This window comes from Mobula hypostoma, chromosome 11 (genome assembly GCF_963921235.1).
Source record: "Mobula hypostoma chromosome 11, sMobHyp1.1, whole genome shotgun sequence".
Classification (NCBI taxonomy): Eukaryota; Metazoa; Chordata; class Chondrichthyes; order Myliobatiformes; family Myliobatidae; genus Mobula; species Mobula hypostoma.
In genome coordinates, this window is record NC_086107.1 from 110,257,373 (window position 1) to 110,273,987 (window position 16,615).

The following is a 16,615-nucleotide window of genomic DNA, read 5'->3' on the forward strand; positions in this document are numbered from 1 at the left end:
ATTTTGTTATTTGGGCATGCCGACACATTCTCACCATGGTCTCACAAGCTGTTTCAAATTTACTAACAGAAGCAATGAACAGCACATTTGCAGCATTTTCTGTTTTTTTGTTAAATCCCAGAAGTCCAATGTACACTGTAACCCAACGTTACTGACATATAATAATAAGCCTTTATACGGCTGAAGTTCCAGAAGCACGGTTAAGGGCAAGTGGGAAACTAATTTACCTCAGTTGCAAGGTTCATTTAAGTGTTAGCTATACTTGCTTAGTCTACCCTTTAATTCCTGAACTGTCAATTAAAGGGGCCAATGAATCACTAAACAAATTCAGTAAGATGCATTTCAATAAACCAGAATTTAACCAACTTAGTTGGGAATGAGGGAATAGGGATAAAATATAAGAATAAAGTCAGCATTTTCTTATTTCAGACTCCAGACAATTCCAGCATCAGTGCTCCTTCAACTCTTCTGCAGGTTACCGATAAATTTATATGTCAGAGAATCAGCAGGTGGTCTTTCAGTCCATCATTGTTATGCTAGCACCTTGGAAGACCAACAGAGCTACCGGAGAGGTCAATATCAAAATCAGAACACCAGCAGCTCCAGTAGCTGCATAACCGAGCAGACTTACTTTCCAATTCTTTCACAGATCTCTGCAAATTTCTTCAAGTACATTACTTTTTAAAATTGATTTTATGATTACATTTCACTCTCCCTTCATGGTATGCTTGCCAGAATACAGATTTTTTTCTCTCCAATTTCCCCTCCCTACCATTCTTCATCGTTACTCTGATTACCTTTTAATCCTAGGACGTCTGGTTACTAGCCCATCTGACAATGGGATTAGTTCCTCTTTTGAGCAGCTCTATTAAGTCTCCCTTTAACCTACCCAAACAACCCTCAGTTCCTTAGACTCCATATCACTAAAGTCCCTCATCTTTAATAACCCTCCCTCAAAGTATTGTTATTCCTTCCAAAATGTTATATCCTGAAATGAATATTAAGTTCCAGCAGAGGTCTAGTCTGTGATGCCAAAGGTGCATCTACTGAATACTGACTTGAAGGGGATGAATAGTTATGCAATCAATTATTTTATGTTTTATATTTGTCATTAATTTAGATTACTTTGCAGAGATTTGTTTTCACGTTGACATGAAAAAGTCTTTTTCTGTTGATCAGTGTCAAAAAAGCCAAATTAAATCCACTGTGATTCAAAGTTGTAAAACAATAAAACATGAAAACTTCCAAAGGGGGTAGTCAATACCTTTTATAGGCACTATAGGTAAAACCTTTTCACAGCTTAACAACACGGAAAAATTACAAATTTATTGACAGTAAAAGGCAGCACAATAAAACCCAGCAATATGATGCTAACTTAATGAATGCACAGAAGACATAATTTCAATATGAACATACAGCTTGCTGCACACGAGTTGTCATTACCTGTTCTGGAGGTTCCTGTATTGGTTGTATCTGAACTGGTAGGTAAAGGCTGACCTGATGACACAGACATTTGCCCTTGGCTGTAAGTCTGTGAAGGCCTTGGCTGTATTGCAGGCCTAGAAGTTGTTGAAGGGCTAAAATGTCCTGGAGAGTTCAAAGATTGCTGTGACGTCCGGGAAATTTGGGGTGAAAGAACAGTCTGAGTACTAGTCACAGAAGCAGTCTGACTGGAAATTGCGCTACTGATTTGCATTGATCCCATCGTTGCAGGGGACTTCCTCTGGACTCCTGGGCTTGGCAAAGAAGTACTAGCACCATTTGTTTTTGCTACATTTGCTGGCATTTGTGATGCGAGTGACTTCGGGAGGTTGTTAAGCGAGGGTTGGGACTGAACAGGTAAAAATTCCAGTCCGGGCTGCTGGTTGGTCACCAAGGTGTTTGGTGACGCCTGCAGGAGCTGAGGTTGGGAAGACATTGCCACTGGAACGGTAAGTAATACTGGCACTGACTGTAGAGATACTGGCATAGGCTGGTTACTGCCAGAGGTTGGCAGTGACTGATTGGTTCCTACCACTGCGGCAGTTGCTGGGAGCAGAGGAGGAAGCACACGACCAGATGACCCTGCAACGGCAAAACATCCTTTAATTAGAGTCTGTAAATAGTATATACTTCCTACTCCAATTCATCCACTATAATGGCCCCCACCCATGCAGTTGGCTAGTCTGGTGGTTAAGCCTTTAATTTGACTGATGGTAGGATTGCAAAATGGGCAGGGCCAATTCAGATATGTTGTACAACCCTTTGGTGCCTAAACACATGACACAATGGGGCAGTAGGATACAGATTTAATATTGTGGTACCATATGAACCAACTGCTGATGCTTTCCCAGAAGACGTGAAGAGAGCAAGTCATTAAGCCGAAAACACAGCAACACTGGCATCTCATTATATTAAAGTTAACAAGATAACTGTTTTAAATGTGAATGAAATTGATGGGTATCTACAAATTCTTATAATACCCTAAATTACTTTCTAACAAATCAGCAATTATCTTTTTCTCTTATCTGGATGGCAAATATGTTAAATCGCAAAACTTATGATTAAATCTCAAACAAAAAAAAGTTGGCAAATTGGATGCTTAAAATAATATTAACTGTTTTAAGTCCTGCTCTCTCTTCTGCTCTTCAGGGCAACACATAATCAGAAAATATAAAAGTTATAAAACTTTGCTGGAAACCAAATAGGTCCAGTAAAGAAGCCAGTGATTTGAATCCTAAGGAAAGAAGAAATCACCCGAATTTCTCTTCTGAAAAGCAGAATTTTCTTCCTCAATTAAAAGTAGTAAAACATTATATTCTCACAAATCAGTTCCTTTGGAGCCACATCCTGCAGTTTACAGTAAAACTCCATTAACCTGGCATGCTCAGAATTAGGCAGTGCTGGACTGGCAGATTTTCTGTATTATTTGATGTTGTTTTACTTAATGCTCCAACACACTTTTAATTTATTTTTCAAAGACGTCACACAGTAGTATAATAAATATGCCAGTGAAACCAGTGTGCTTCAGGGGAAAGTGAGATACAGGTGGCCCAGGCACTTCAAGGGAGCAGGGCCGACATGACAGAAGATGCTGAATGACTGGGATTTCCCATACTTGGATAGTGGATTGTTAGAATTTTACTGTAACTAGCAGGTCCGGCAGGCATGCTAGGATTCTGCTGAGAGACGAAAGAGAGTAGAGTAAATGCAAGTGCAGTTAGAAGATACTATGCAATGGCACTGAATTGTTCTGCAAGTACCTTTATTACTGGAATTTGTAGAAGGCTGGACTGCTGCTGAAATATCTGCCATATTTCTTCTTAAATCCAGCATCTGCCTTACTGTTCCACTGAAAACAGAAAACAACAAGGAACAAAGCTTATTACAATCCTTGCCACTTGCTGATTTTTTTCTAAGGTGAAATTTATATCACAATTAAAAAAAAGTCATTTGCTGAGGGCACAAAATAATGGACCTGGAAATAACCCTAAATTCACCATGGATAAAGATTATTAGATAGGTTGGAGGGAGGGGAGAAATAGAAAGAAAAATATATTACCTAGAACACAGAATAGAGAATAGTATAGCACAGTATAGGCCCTTCAGCCCACAGTGGTGTGCTGATCTTATAACCTACTCTGAGACAAATCATTGTCTTTCCATAATGATCTTTCATATTACTTTTCCTGACACAAAACCCTCCATTTTTCCATCATTCATTATAATTATAAAGTTAACAACACAAATGCAATCTGAGTTAGGATAATTTTAATGACAACGAGACGGACTACAGGTTAATGCTGGGGCCATTAAAGAGAAGCTAATTGCCCAGTGAAGTTATCGGCATCACATTTAGTGAGGAAATTAAACATTAAGAAAGCAAACGGTGAATTATAAATAAATGGAAGTAGACAGAGTTGTGAAAGTTCTCTCAGATATGGGGAAAAAGGAAGATAAAAGCTGATATTAAGTCAGAAATGACAAATGCTTGAGTGTTCAATTGTAGCTGAAAATTTCTAGCATTAGCAATATCCTGAGGCAGTATTTACCTCAGATCCAAACAAATTTGAGCACAGTTAATTCTTTAAAGAAAACCTCCTGGATTTACATCACAAGTTCCGCAAAGGTAATCTTTGCTAAACTACAGCCAGAAAGAATGAAGGAAAATTCCAGTGCTCCATGGAGGTACAAAGAGTTAGAAAATTCAACTTTCTGACCATCGAGTGGATACTGATATGTAGGAAATAAACTGTAAACACCCAAATACTTTTCTTCCATCTGCAGTAGAAACACTTCAATTGCACTAGCTGAAGTGCAATAATCTCCAACAAGAACCCCATTTATACATGGAATTCCATTTGGGATAGACAATTCTGAATAATACTGAGTGAGACAGGATGGCATGGTAGCACAGCAGCTTGTGTAACACCGTGTAGCAGCGGTCCCCAACCACCGGGCCGCGAGGAAACGATATGATTTGGCGATATGAGTCAGCTGCACCTTTCCCGTATTAGCCAGGACATCCCTTATATTGGGCTAAATTGGTTTGTCCCATACGGGACCACCCTTGTCCCGTTTTTCCCCCTCTAAGGTAGAGCGTTCTTATGAAACCGTTCGTAAGCGGAAATAGCGTAAAACAAAGAAGCAATTACCATTAATTTATATGGCAAAAACTTTTGAGTGTTCCCAGACCCAAAAAATAACCTACCAAATCGTACCAAAAAGCAGGAATGATATGATAATTACACAGCCTATATAAAGTAGAAATAATGTATGTACAGTGTAGTTTCACTTAACAGAATCGGGAAGATTAAGCCAAAACCGATTTGTAGAAAAAACCCAGCAGGTGCACGCATGCGCACACAGGTGCCCCCGCAAGGCTTCATGGTCATGGTAGTCTTTCTCGGGGTAAACACAAGTGTCCCGTATTTGACTGCTACTTTTGTCCCTTATTTGGGAGTGAGAAAGTTGGCAACCCTACTTGAACACCGCCCCCCACCCCCCAGTCCGCAAGAATATTGTCAATATTAAACCAGTCCGCGGTGCAAAAAAGGTTGGGGACCCCTGCTTTATAGCACCAGTTCAATTCCCACCGTTGTCTGTAAGGAGTTTTTATGCTCTGCCTGTAACCTCCTGGGTTTCCTCCCACATTTGAAGGACTTGTGGGTTAGTAGGTTAATTGGTCACATGGGTGTAATTGGGTGCCACTGGCTCGTTGGGCCAGAAGAGCCTGTTTGTGCTGTACCTCTACATTTAAGTTTCTAAATATAAATCTAATATCTTAGATTTCAAATACAGAGGATTCCTGTTAATTGGGGCAAATGCTTATTTGGGATAACTCTTAAAAGAACAAAAACTAATCAAGAAAACAGCCAGGGTTCCCTTCGTTTATTTGGGACACTATGCTGCTTAACTGGGACAGGAGACTGTTGCCTAACAGTTGCTAACTAGCGTCGGACGCGAGTACTTGTGTGGCCGTTAGACACTACACTGTGCTTAGATGTGGAACTGTACTGCATCTGGCTGCCTTGGCTCATGGGCCAATTCATATTACAAGACATGTACTAAAACAGCAGCCAGAAACATTCTGCCCGCATCTGAATCTTCATGTAAAATCACTTCACAATTTTGTAATGTTTATCTCTGGGTGAATCTTTTAAAGAAGTTCTTTCCCTTCCTTTTATATTATGTATCTCAATTTTTTTTCCTTTTATCCTATTTTAATTGGCATCAAAGGAGGATTGGAATCTAGGGGAGGAGCTTAGGAGGAGACAATGGCGCCTAATGGCGGTTCCTTTGCTCGCATCTTCGGAAACAGCTATTTCCATCTTTAATAAATCCATTTTTTCCCTTTCAGGGTTCTTTTGAAGACCCTGACCTGGAGTTACAAGCTGACTTTGGTTCTATGTAGGAATGGGACCTGCTCTCGAGGTTTCACGACTGGCCGTTATTCGATATGCCAAGGATGCGGTCTAGGAGATTAGTTCATCTTCGGAGATCCAGGATCTCATGGCTCTAGAGACGGGCAGACCAAAGGTCGGTGTCACTACAGGAATCTGGTCTGTTGTGGGAGACAGAAGATCGAAAGCAGGGGGCTGGCTGCTGGCTGTGTGCCCAGAGACCTGAGTTCTGTGGCACAGAGCTCGGAAAAAAGACACGCAACGGGCTTTTAACATTGTAACTCAGCAAGTTGTTTGTTATGTCTCTCCTCTCACTGTGAAACGAAGACACCTCTTTCTCCCTTTTAGGAAGAGAGAGAGAGAGAGCCTGTGGTATGTCAAATACCAAGTGAATGAGTAGTCTTCAGGATACTGCAAGTCTGTGCCTTTGCTGATGCTTAGCCGCACACTTGAGGGCTCGGTGGCGGGTGCCGATGCTTTTTTTTGCAAGTGGAGGGGGGGTGTTTACCGCTTTGCTGTTGCTTACGTGTGGGAGGAGGGAACTGGGGGGGGTTTGGGGGTTCTAACATTTAACTGTCATTCATTCTTTGGGGGCACTCCTCTGTTTTCGTGGATGTTTGTGAAGAAAAAGTACTTCAGGATGTATATTGTATACATTTCATGTACCTTTGAAACTGGGATTAAATAGAAGACTCACTGGGCACCAAGCACAAGAATCAAAAAATCATTTAAACTTTAAACGAAGTGGCAGAATGAATCAAGAGCTGTTTTACCTGCGACATTGCACATTGCCAGAAGAACAAACGGGGGGATTTTGGGATTTGCTGGGAGAGTTGGGTTGCGTAGTCTGAACTCCAGATGATTGCTGAGGTATCGAGATGGAAATATTCTGGGAAGAACAGAAATTAGTAAGAATACATGCTCCCAAGTCGATATTCTATTCCCTCAAAACACGAGCGAATAACAAGTTTCTGGAACATCAAATGGTTCGTTTAAATAACTTACACTGTACCAACTGCCCTTAATAGTATCCAAGCAACATACATCAAAGTTGCTGGTGAACGCAGCAGGCCAAGCAGCATCTATAGGAAGAGGCGCAGTCGACGTTTCAGGCCGAGACCCTTCGTCAGTCCTGACGAAGGGTCTTGGCCTGAAACGTTGACTGCGCCTCTTCCTATAGATGCTGCTTGGCCTGCTGCGTTCACCAGCAACTTTGATGTATGTTGCTTGAATTTCCAGCATCTGCAGAATTCCTGTTAATAGTATCCAGTTGGTTTGTGAAGAAAAGCAGTTCTAGTACTAATGGATTTGAAATGACCAGCCTCTCTGCGGCCCACCAAAAGAAACCTTCTGCTCTTTAACAAAAATTAAAGAAGCATAGATTCGGTACAGTACAGGAGGAGGAAATCAACTGGTTCCTGAGTCCACACTGGCTCATTGTGCACAATTCCTTTAGTCATATTACTCCACTCTTTCGTCTTAGCCCTGAAAGTTAGGGTTTCTCTCAAATGCCACATCAATTTACCCTGGAAAGTCTTGATCAACTCTGCTTTCACCACACTTACAGACACACACTTCCCGATTATAATCACTCTGCATGAACATATTTTCCACACATTCCGAATCATCACTCTTGGAAGTAGTGTCCAGCCCTCATACTCTAATGGGTACAGTTTTAAAAAAATTAATTTTACATATACTTTTCTTACTGTAATTTTTTTGTATTTTTATGCATTACACTGTACTGCTGCCGCAAAACAACAATTTCATGACACGTACCAATGATATTAAATCCATTTCTGAGCTTGAATTCTCTAAATGCTGTAAACTGTTATATTTCTGAAACCTTTATTTTATCCACTAGTGTTTCATTTCTCAGGTTTAATTAATGTCAAAGACTAGAATTTGTAAAGAAACAAATCCTAGTGACAAACTGGAGAGCAAGGCCAGCATGCATCTACTCTATGCTAACATAGTTTTATTCAGCAGAATGTGGGAATATTGAAGGCATTTATTAATGTGCTAATTTAAGATTTCAGTGTTGCAGATCAATAAAAAGTGGGAATCTGCAAAGATATGGAGTGTTCTGAACAGAAATGCACACAAAAAAAAAATTGTTTACATACAGAGATGTTTACTGCTAATGAGACTACCAGCCAAATGGCAAATAACTGCTGTGGACAACATCCATGAAAGATAAAAAGCTAAAGAAAGAATGTTAAAGAATATTAAATGATAGTGCATTTATCATATGGCAAAAAGGTTCACGTTTAGAGGACACAAGCAAGACAATGTATTAAAGAATATTGGTGCAGTGATTTTTTAAATTCTTTTCTCTCCCTGGTCAACTGAAGAACATGATATGCAGATAACTTCACTGCAAGTGACAAGTGTTAACTTCAAGTACAAAAGCAGTTATTAAGTTTCTTTCCAAGTATTCTACCGTGTGAATGCTTGGCATTTTTCAATTCCACAGGTGCAATCTTAAGTCTCATTAGCACATCAAACCTTACCAGATGGAACAAAAATACGTCCATTCCCAAAGGAACATAATGTAGAATTAGAACTGATAGAAGCACAACCATGCGTTCTAAGAATCACAATGTCATGTAACACTTTAATAATTTCCTGTTAAGGGGAGCTACAATTGATTAGTAGGGGTGTCAAAGTTATGGAGAGAAGGCAGGAGAATAGGTTTCAGAGGAAAAATAAACCGGCCACGACTGAATAGTGAAACAGACTCGATGGGATGAATGGCTTAAATCTGATCCCATGTCATATGATCTAAAATAAGAGTTGCATCAGGAGATGTACATGAGTGGAACACAACTGAGAAATAATTTGTGAACAGATCTGCATAATAAAAGCAGAGTCAATTATACAGGATTTCCACTTATTATTTAATATGTGATTCAAGCCTTTAACAGAAAACAATACAATTCTGATAACAATGAAGAATTACGGAAGATGATCAACCTTTGCGAATTTGGTTAAAGTCAGAATACAGAACAGCCTTTCTCAACCTTCTTAGCATGGAGTAATTTTCAGGTCTCAGCGAACCCCTGCATAAAATTTATTGTATCTACGGCTCATGGTACGTCAACATGATCAATAAGCTGAGTAATCCAAAAATAATTGTCAATGCTGTTTTGAGTAGAGAATGGATTTTTAGCCAAACTTTCCTGGGGAAAAAAAACAGGTAGTTAAGTTTAGCTTACCTTTCTTGAAATTAATCTTTCTTTCCCCTTAATAAATTTTTAAAACTCATAAGGCAAACATAACAAGTTTCTTTTAAAGAACTGGCTTAAGCCAAAATGGGATTTAATTTTTCTAAAGGTAGGCTCAGAAGATTTAATTTAAATAAAGGTTGTAAATTGATTTTAATTTTGCTATTTACAACATGAAAATTTATTTGCAATGTTGAAGCAGTGTGTTGCGACGATATCAGGATTTTCCCTTTTTTAAAAAAAAGATAAATGAAACCTCTCATGGAACCAACCATTGAATGGGGCACCATCAGTACAGGTGCCAACACAGATCCTCCAAGACAGACCTTTTGTTTCCAGATATAAACACCAGACATTAAATATATCTTGGCCTTTAATTGTTTCGGGTTTCTCTTTGCAACAGAAAAAAGCTTTCTTCAATTTCACCATCATTTACAAATCTTACAAAAGCTACATGATATTTATTGGTGAAATATGTTGACACATCAAACTGGATAGAGAAGCTGTTGTTTTTCAGTTTATCACACTAAGCCTCTTCAGCATCATGTGACATGTCAATACGTCAACTGTTTGAGAGTGAAACGTTTTCAATTTCTCATACTGCATCTTGACCTAGTATTTTATCCACTATAATTTTACAGGCTGTCATTATTAGGTCCTCACCAACTGTGCGACTGTTCCTTTTCTGGGTAATAAGTCTGCTACTAAATAACTTGCTTCCCGCTTCCTTTTACTGACTATGACTTTATTAACAAAAGCTTTAAAAGATTTGTTTTGAGATTCCAATAGCCATTTAGAATAATCAGCACTTTTACATGTCATATGGCTGTGATTTGTAGTTAAGTGTCCTTTCAATTTTGCTGGAGCCATTGCTGCATTTGTAAGTTAATTTGCACAGACTAGGCACCATGGAATAGGACAACTTGGATCACCAGCCCATGTAAAAGCCATTGATAAGTAGCTTTCATTGTAAAGACGCACTGTATAATAAGAAGGGCATAATGAACAATCAAATGAGAAAACTGTAAAAAAATACAAAAGCTTCACAATACAATTCACTTCTAACCACCTTTTGCAATGTTTACAACAACAGCAAAGTGGCAGGCCAGCAGCTGAGTCATGGCGCATAAAAATTCCTTCTTTAGAATAAAAATTTCCCTCCAATTTTCTACTGCACCAGTTGTTTGTTTGCTCCCATAAGTCAGTTCGCGGTGCACAAGGGGAAGTTGGGGAAGTAATTCGGGAGGGAGAGGCTGACGTCACAGCCCAAGTTGGGGGAGCCCTTTCAATGCTCGGAAAACGCACCTCAAGCTCATCAACCTACCGTCTTCCTCTCCGTGCAATACAGTGCTCACAATCAGCCTACTGTGCTCTCTTCCTCTCCGTGCAATACAGTGCTCACAATCAGCCTACTGTGCTCTCTTCCTCTCCGTGCAATACAGTGCTCACAGTCAGCCTACTGTGTTCTCTTCCTCTCCGTGCAATACAGTGCTCACAATCAGCCTACTGTGCTCTCTTCCATGCAGTGCAGCGATCATCAATTAACCAATTATCAACGACCTCCCCAATCTCACATCAAAACCTGAGAATAAATAATACTCTGCGCTGCCATACTAGGCTGAGACCTCTGAGATTGCTAAAGGGGCTGCTTGGTCACTGCCCACCGCTGCGAGCACTAGCATTGCTCGGAGTTAAAAAAAAATGTTAATTTTGTTTAATCACGAGATCTCACAGAACCCTGGTTGAGAAACCACGCCAGGATTTACACAACTTCTTCACAAAAAACCTTCAAGCTTTCTTCACAGTTATGGTTTACAAACTAGGATTATACAGATCTGATTTTGCTAGCTGTCAGATTATTGTTTTTACAAAATGACATATTGCTCCAATTGATGTATACTGAAGTTTTCCATCAATGAAAGTACTGTTTATGGTTGAGTTGAGTTGTTCTCCGAACTTGGCAATCTATTTGCAAACGTTTTGTCACGGTACGAGCAGACATCATCAGTGCACTGTTCCCTTTTGGAGTGTCCTCTGAACACCTGGAACTTATCAATCAGTTGATTGGTTGTCATTACAGAAACTCAACTGTGACATAGGGAGGGGGGGGGGTCTTGTCACTAATTGGTTGCATGGAGAACTCTGCACTGTCAGGAATTTTGCCTGCATTGACTTATAAATGAGATCGAGAACTACATGTCTGTTTATAGAATTGTTTATGGAAAACCACGTTTCTAGGAATTCTCTTCCACGCTGTGTGTTTGCTGCTTATCATTGGCTGGTTCAAAAACATGGTCTCACATCCATAACAATTCATAGGAATCCGAGGAAAACCTAGGCTAAAGTGTTCAGTACTAGCCACAAGCTCTACTCCTGAGCACTGCCTTCATTCCTCTCTCTACCATATCTTTAAACAAAGTAGTTCATACATTGGTTCCATATTTGACTGATGTGCCATTGCTCAGGCAACACAATTCCGCCTAGTGTTTCTAGATTACGTTACTTATAGTACTAATAGTAAAAGAGGCAAACTGAAAGGCTGCCAAAAAAAGATAAGCACTATCACGTCATGATTATGAGAAATGAACAGCGTAACAGCTCCGCTCCTCATTAATCCTGAATTGAGATGGCAGAGAATGCGATAAAATGTTGGTAGAGAAGAACTGTGTGACACAATAAACATTCAGAGAAAGACAGAACAGAAATTGCTTAGACATTAAATGCAATGCGATTCCCAATCCTGCAACTGCTGGTAAGAAAGTAAAACAGTATCACTAGGAAAGCAGGTAGTGCCATCAGAGCAGCCCAAATTCTGTGGTTTTGAAGATTTTACGTATAGTGTTTTTTTGGTGGGGGGAGGAGGATCTGGATGGCACTTGCAAGGCCATTTTTAATTGATAAAATTTGACACCGATATTATCATGAATTAATCTTGAAACTTTCATTGAGCAGCAATGAAGGGTCAACTATATTGAGATATGGAGGTTTAAGCAAATAGTTTTGCTGTACAACAATTTCTGTTGATTTCAGCAGATATGGCATCTTTCAATAGGAATAAAATTCAGCTTCTAAAAAAAAGGCCAGTATCCAATGTACAATTTTCGCATGGCATAGGGGCATGGTTTGTCAAATTAAATTGTGCGCTATCTACCCCTGCACCAAAATACAAAATCAATATATAGATTTATAATGCTGAAGTTGATGACATAAATATTCTGCTGGAATGGAAGCTGAATGTTCATTCCTGTTCATATATTCGATTTTTGCTGAAATTAGCATAAGTTATTGGACAGCAACGCTAACTGCTTAAACCTCCTTGGTCAATAAAAATACATTCAGTGGTAGCCACTTTATTAGGTACGTTCAAGGTCTTTTGCTGCTGTAGCCCATACACTTCAAGGTTTGATACATTGTGTGTTCAGAGATGCTCTTCTGCACACCACTGTTGTAAGATAATGTCACCTTCCTATCAGCTTGAACCAGTCTGGCCATTCTCCTCTGACTTCTCTCATTAACAAGCTGTTTCGCCTACAGAACTGCTGCTCACTGGATTTTTATTTTGTTTTTCACACCATTCTCTGTAAACTCTATACTGTTGCGCATGGAAATCCCAGGAGATATGCAGTTTCTGAGATACTCAATCCACCCTGTCTGGCACCAATGGTCAAAGACACTTAGATCACATTTCTTCCCCAATCTGATGGCTGAACAACTGAACCTCCTGACCATGTCTGAGTGATTTTATGCATTGAGTTGCTGCCATATGATTGTTTGATTAGATCTTTGCATTAACGAGGTATACAGGTGTACCTAATAAAGTGGCCAATGAGCGTATAGTGACCTTTGATGAAAGTTTCAAGGTTGATACTACTGTGAATTAAGTGTCAAATTTTAATTACTATTTTAATGGTATCGCCATAGTTTTTATTTGCCTTATTCAAACTGACACTGTTGAGACAGAATGCATCCATCGATAATTCTGTAGCCCTTTTGAATAATGTATCACAATTCTTCACAAACACACTACTAAAGCAGGATTTAATGTTACCACATAATACTACAGTATCAATTTACAATGAGAGCATTAAGTATTCATTTTTTAAATTTCTTATGCAGCAAATTCTGTGGACACTGGTCCTGTTACTATTCAAAACAAAAGCTAAAGTGGTTGCACGTAAGAACAGTGTGAACAGCTCATAAGCACGAGATTCCGCAGATGCTGGAAATCCAGGTCAGGCAGCATCAATGGAGAAGGAGAGAGAGAACGCCAGAACAGTTCATGCCTGTTTTGCAAACAAAATGATGACATGGAATAATCCTGGCTCCACAAACTCAGCAGGGATTTTCACCCAGGATGAGCAACTTTTTGACACAATCTACCCAGCTACAATTTGCTACTAAATCTGTATTAGATAGAAAAACTTGTACCTCTCAGAAGCCTAAGTATTGTACAAACAAAAACAAAACCAGATCCTGTAATTAAATTTCATCTCTGAAGTACACAGCAGTTTTAAACTGTGTACTTGTTTAATATCCAACAAGGTTTTACCAAGTATTTTGTGTTTATGCCAGAACAATAACTGGACTTAGGCTTTGAGAAATGTACTGTGACTCCACTAAGTAAATTTCCATTGACCAAGCATGGATCGCTCACAAATGTGCTTCCTCACAATTAGTACCTCTTACTATGTGCTCAACAAGAATCAGGGAGGAATCACTTGAAGAACTAAATTGTTCATCTTTTGCTTTAAGTTTTATAATGTGACTATGCATCTGGTGTTTCAATAAGTTCAGTTGAGGATGCTGGTTCAAACAAGCATTTCTTAATCACTCAAGATTTTTACTAATAAGTTCCTCAATAGGTTCTCCAACTAATTAAATAACCAGCATGCCCTCACCGACAACCACGAAAATTGAGAAGGGTGATCAAATTGCTTTTAATAGCAAGTTTCAACATCACCTGACAACTCAATACTTGACAAGCTACTTCACATAAAAATTACAGTCTTATGAAGATCAGTCCAAATTCTGATCACTTCTGGGTTCCCCTGATGCAACAGATCAGGTGTGAGATGCTCACAAGGCCATCAACTAAAGTTAACCGTTTTCAACTGCTTCTGAATGCATGTACTGAATGTTAATTGTATCATATTCTATTGATTTGGTAGCAAGCTTCTAGAATATGGTCAACACAAAAATGAAATACCTGTATTATCAAATGATTTACCAGTTCTTGTTATTTCCTTTCTAAATCTACAATAAAAGTTCAGCAAGTTAGATGACTGCAAATCCAGTGAAGCCAGATACTCACTGATAATTGTATATTACATTGTATTCTTGAGGTAAAAAACAACAAAGGCCAGTGATTGGATAAGCAGCAAACGTAGTTATTTGATAGTTATCTATACCACTACTGAGAAGTGATGAACAAACATGCCTACATGTACACAAGAAATTCTGTAGATGCCAAAGTAGCACACACTAAATGCCGGTGGTGGGTAGGAAAAGTAAAGGGCTGGAGAGGAAGCAATCTGATAGGGGAGGAAAGTGGACCATAGGAGAAAAGGAAGGAAGAGGGGACCCAGGGGAAGGCAGTATAGATAGGTGAGAAGCAGTAAGAGGCTAGAGTTAGGAATAGAAAAAGAGGGCAGGGGGAGGATTTTTTTTTAAATGGAAGGACAAGTTCTGACCGTGGGAGCAAGTCTGGGTGAGTACATGGTCGAAGAGTCGGAGGGCAGCAGAGATCATAGAGGGGGAGCAGCAAATCGTGCGTTATTTTAAAATATTAAAGTGTAGTGAGAAATACCAATCTAGATCTCAAAATTCCACCATATTTAGAAGCAAATACTAAATATTTTCAAACAGTTCATTTAGTAGATTAAATGACAAATTATTCCGCTATTATTGATTGACTGCAAACAAGTCCACTAATCACTCATTTAAAAAAAATCTTCTATTGAAACTTAGATGTTTTAAATTTTATTCCATTTTGAGCTGGAAATACTGGACCATGAAAACAACAGTTTAAAAATGCAAGAACACTCAGACCTATATAAGCCACCTGCTTCAGTACCTGGTCTTCGCCACTAGAGACCCTCCATGAGCCATGGTGACAATTAAGGGATCTGCCGCAGTGATAAGACACGTTTGAGGGATGTGATCTAATAAATCTGAGTTTTTCACTGCCTGGTCGATACCAAGCATTCAGAAAGTTAGCATGAAGAAACTGGGTGGGGGTTTTAAACCATCTATTGATAATGAATCTGGGCTGATAACTTCCAAGATCTGAGCTGCTGCTCTGAATGGTTTCACACAGTTCAATGAACCTACATTATTCTGGAAGAAAATTACATAAATCTTGGCCACACCCATACCAGCTGAACCTTCAACAAAGAAAAACAATTTTCTACCCATTTAGAAAATAATTCACACAAATCTGCCTCATCTCAATTTCTCCTTTCCAACCAAACATCTCATTATGGAACCAAGCAACAATCATCATCATCATCACAGCTTGTCACACCAGCCAACCAGCCACTCTAGTATTGTTCCAGTATACTGAGGATTCATCACACTCACAGGATTCGCTGGTCTTTAAACCCCACTTCACCATATTGTCTCCCGTCCTACAAACTCCCACTCTCGCTCCGTTGAGAGTGCACCACTTCCGTCTGTCAAGCAGTGCCCCGTCTGGCAACATTTCTGTGGGGTCTTGCACTGTATTGTCTGGTGGGGTTCTGGCTTCTGTTTATTGCCAGAGGTTGATCCTGTAACGTTTGGGGGGGGTATGTTCCGTGCTGTAGTAAAGCTTTTCCTCGATTTTAGGCGGTTGGAAACTGGCACATGATGATGTAGTGGGTGCCGTGGATCCGAGTTCTGTTTACCTTTTACAATTTTTGTTGTAGTGTGTCTTCGGATCTCTGGGGGAACAATGCCTGCAAGTCTGTATATGATGTTACTGGGTGTGGGGTGCGGTGTGCCCGTGATTATTCGGCAGGTTTCGTTAAGCAATGGGTCTATTTTCTTCACAGGGGCTGATCTGCCCCACACAGGTGCACAGTATTCTGCAGGTGCATAGCAGAGTGCTAGGGCAGTTGATCGAAGTGTGTGAGCATTAGCTCCCCATTTCGTGCCTGCTAATTTTTTCAAGAGAGAATTGCGAGAGCCAACTTTCCCTTGGAGTTTTTGGATGTGGGCAGCAAAGGTAAATTGGAGTCGGATGGTGTTCGAGCTCCTTCCCACACCAGAAGATCTTGAGTTTCCGAGCTGCTACTCGATTCCTCAGGTGGAATGCACACACTTGAGTTTCTGATGGATTTGGGTTCAGAGACTATTTTTCGTAATACTGCTTCATTGCTTTGAGGACTGCTGTAAGTTGTACTTCAATTTCTTGGAAGGAGTTAGCTTGTGTTGCTATGCATAGGTCATCTGCATAGATAAACCTGCGCGTGTTAGGAAAAGTTGGTTGGTCGTTTGTGTAAACATTAAATAGTAGAGGTGCCAGGA

The 16,615-nt window shown here is 39.7% G+C and overlaps 1 protein-coding gene across 15 annotated transcripts in view; it reads right to left on the reverse strand.

Moving 5' to 3' along the window:
* The window catches only part of LOC134354103 (activating transcription factor 7-interacting protein 1-like), a 154,098-nt gene that overhangs the window by 46,010 nt on the left and 91,473 nt on the right, over nt 1–16,615 (reverse strand). For all 15 annotated transcript variants that reach the window (XM_063062876.1, XM_063062869.1, XM_063062867.1 and 12 more), the window contains 3 exons: nt 6,656–6,771; nt 3,243–3,331; nt 1,444–2,064 (listed from right to left, as the gene is read on the reverse strand). In XM_063062876.1, the coding sequence (XP_062918946.1) occupies nt 1,444–2,064; nt 3,243–3,331; nt 6,656–6,771 (826 nt within the window). The remainder of the gene's footprint in view (nt 1–1,443; nt 2,065–3,242; nt 3,332–6,655; nt 6,772–16,615) is intronic.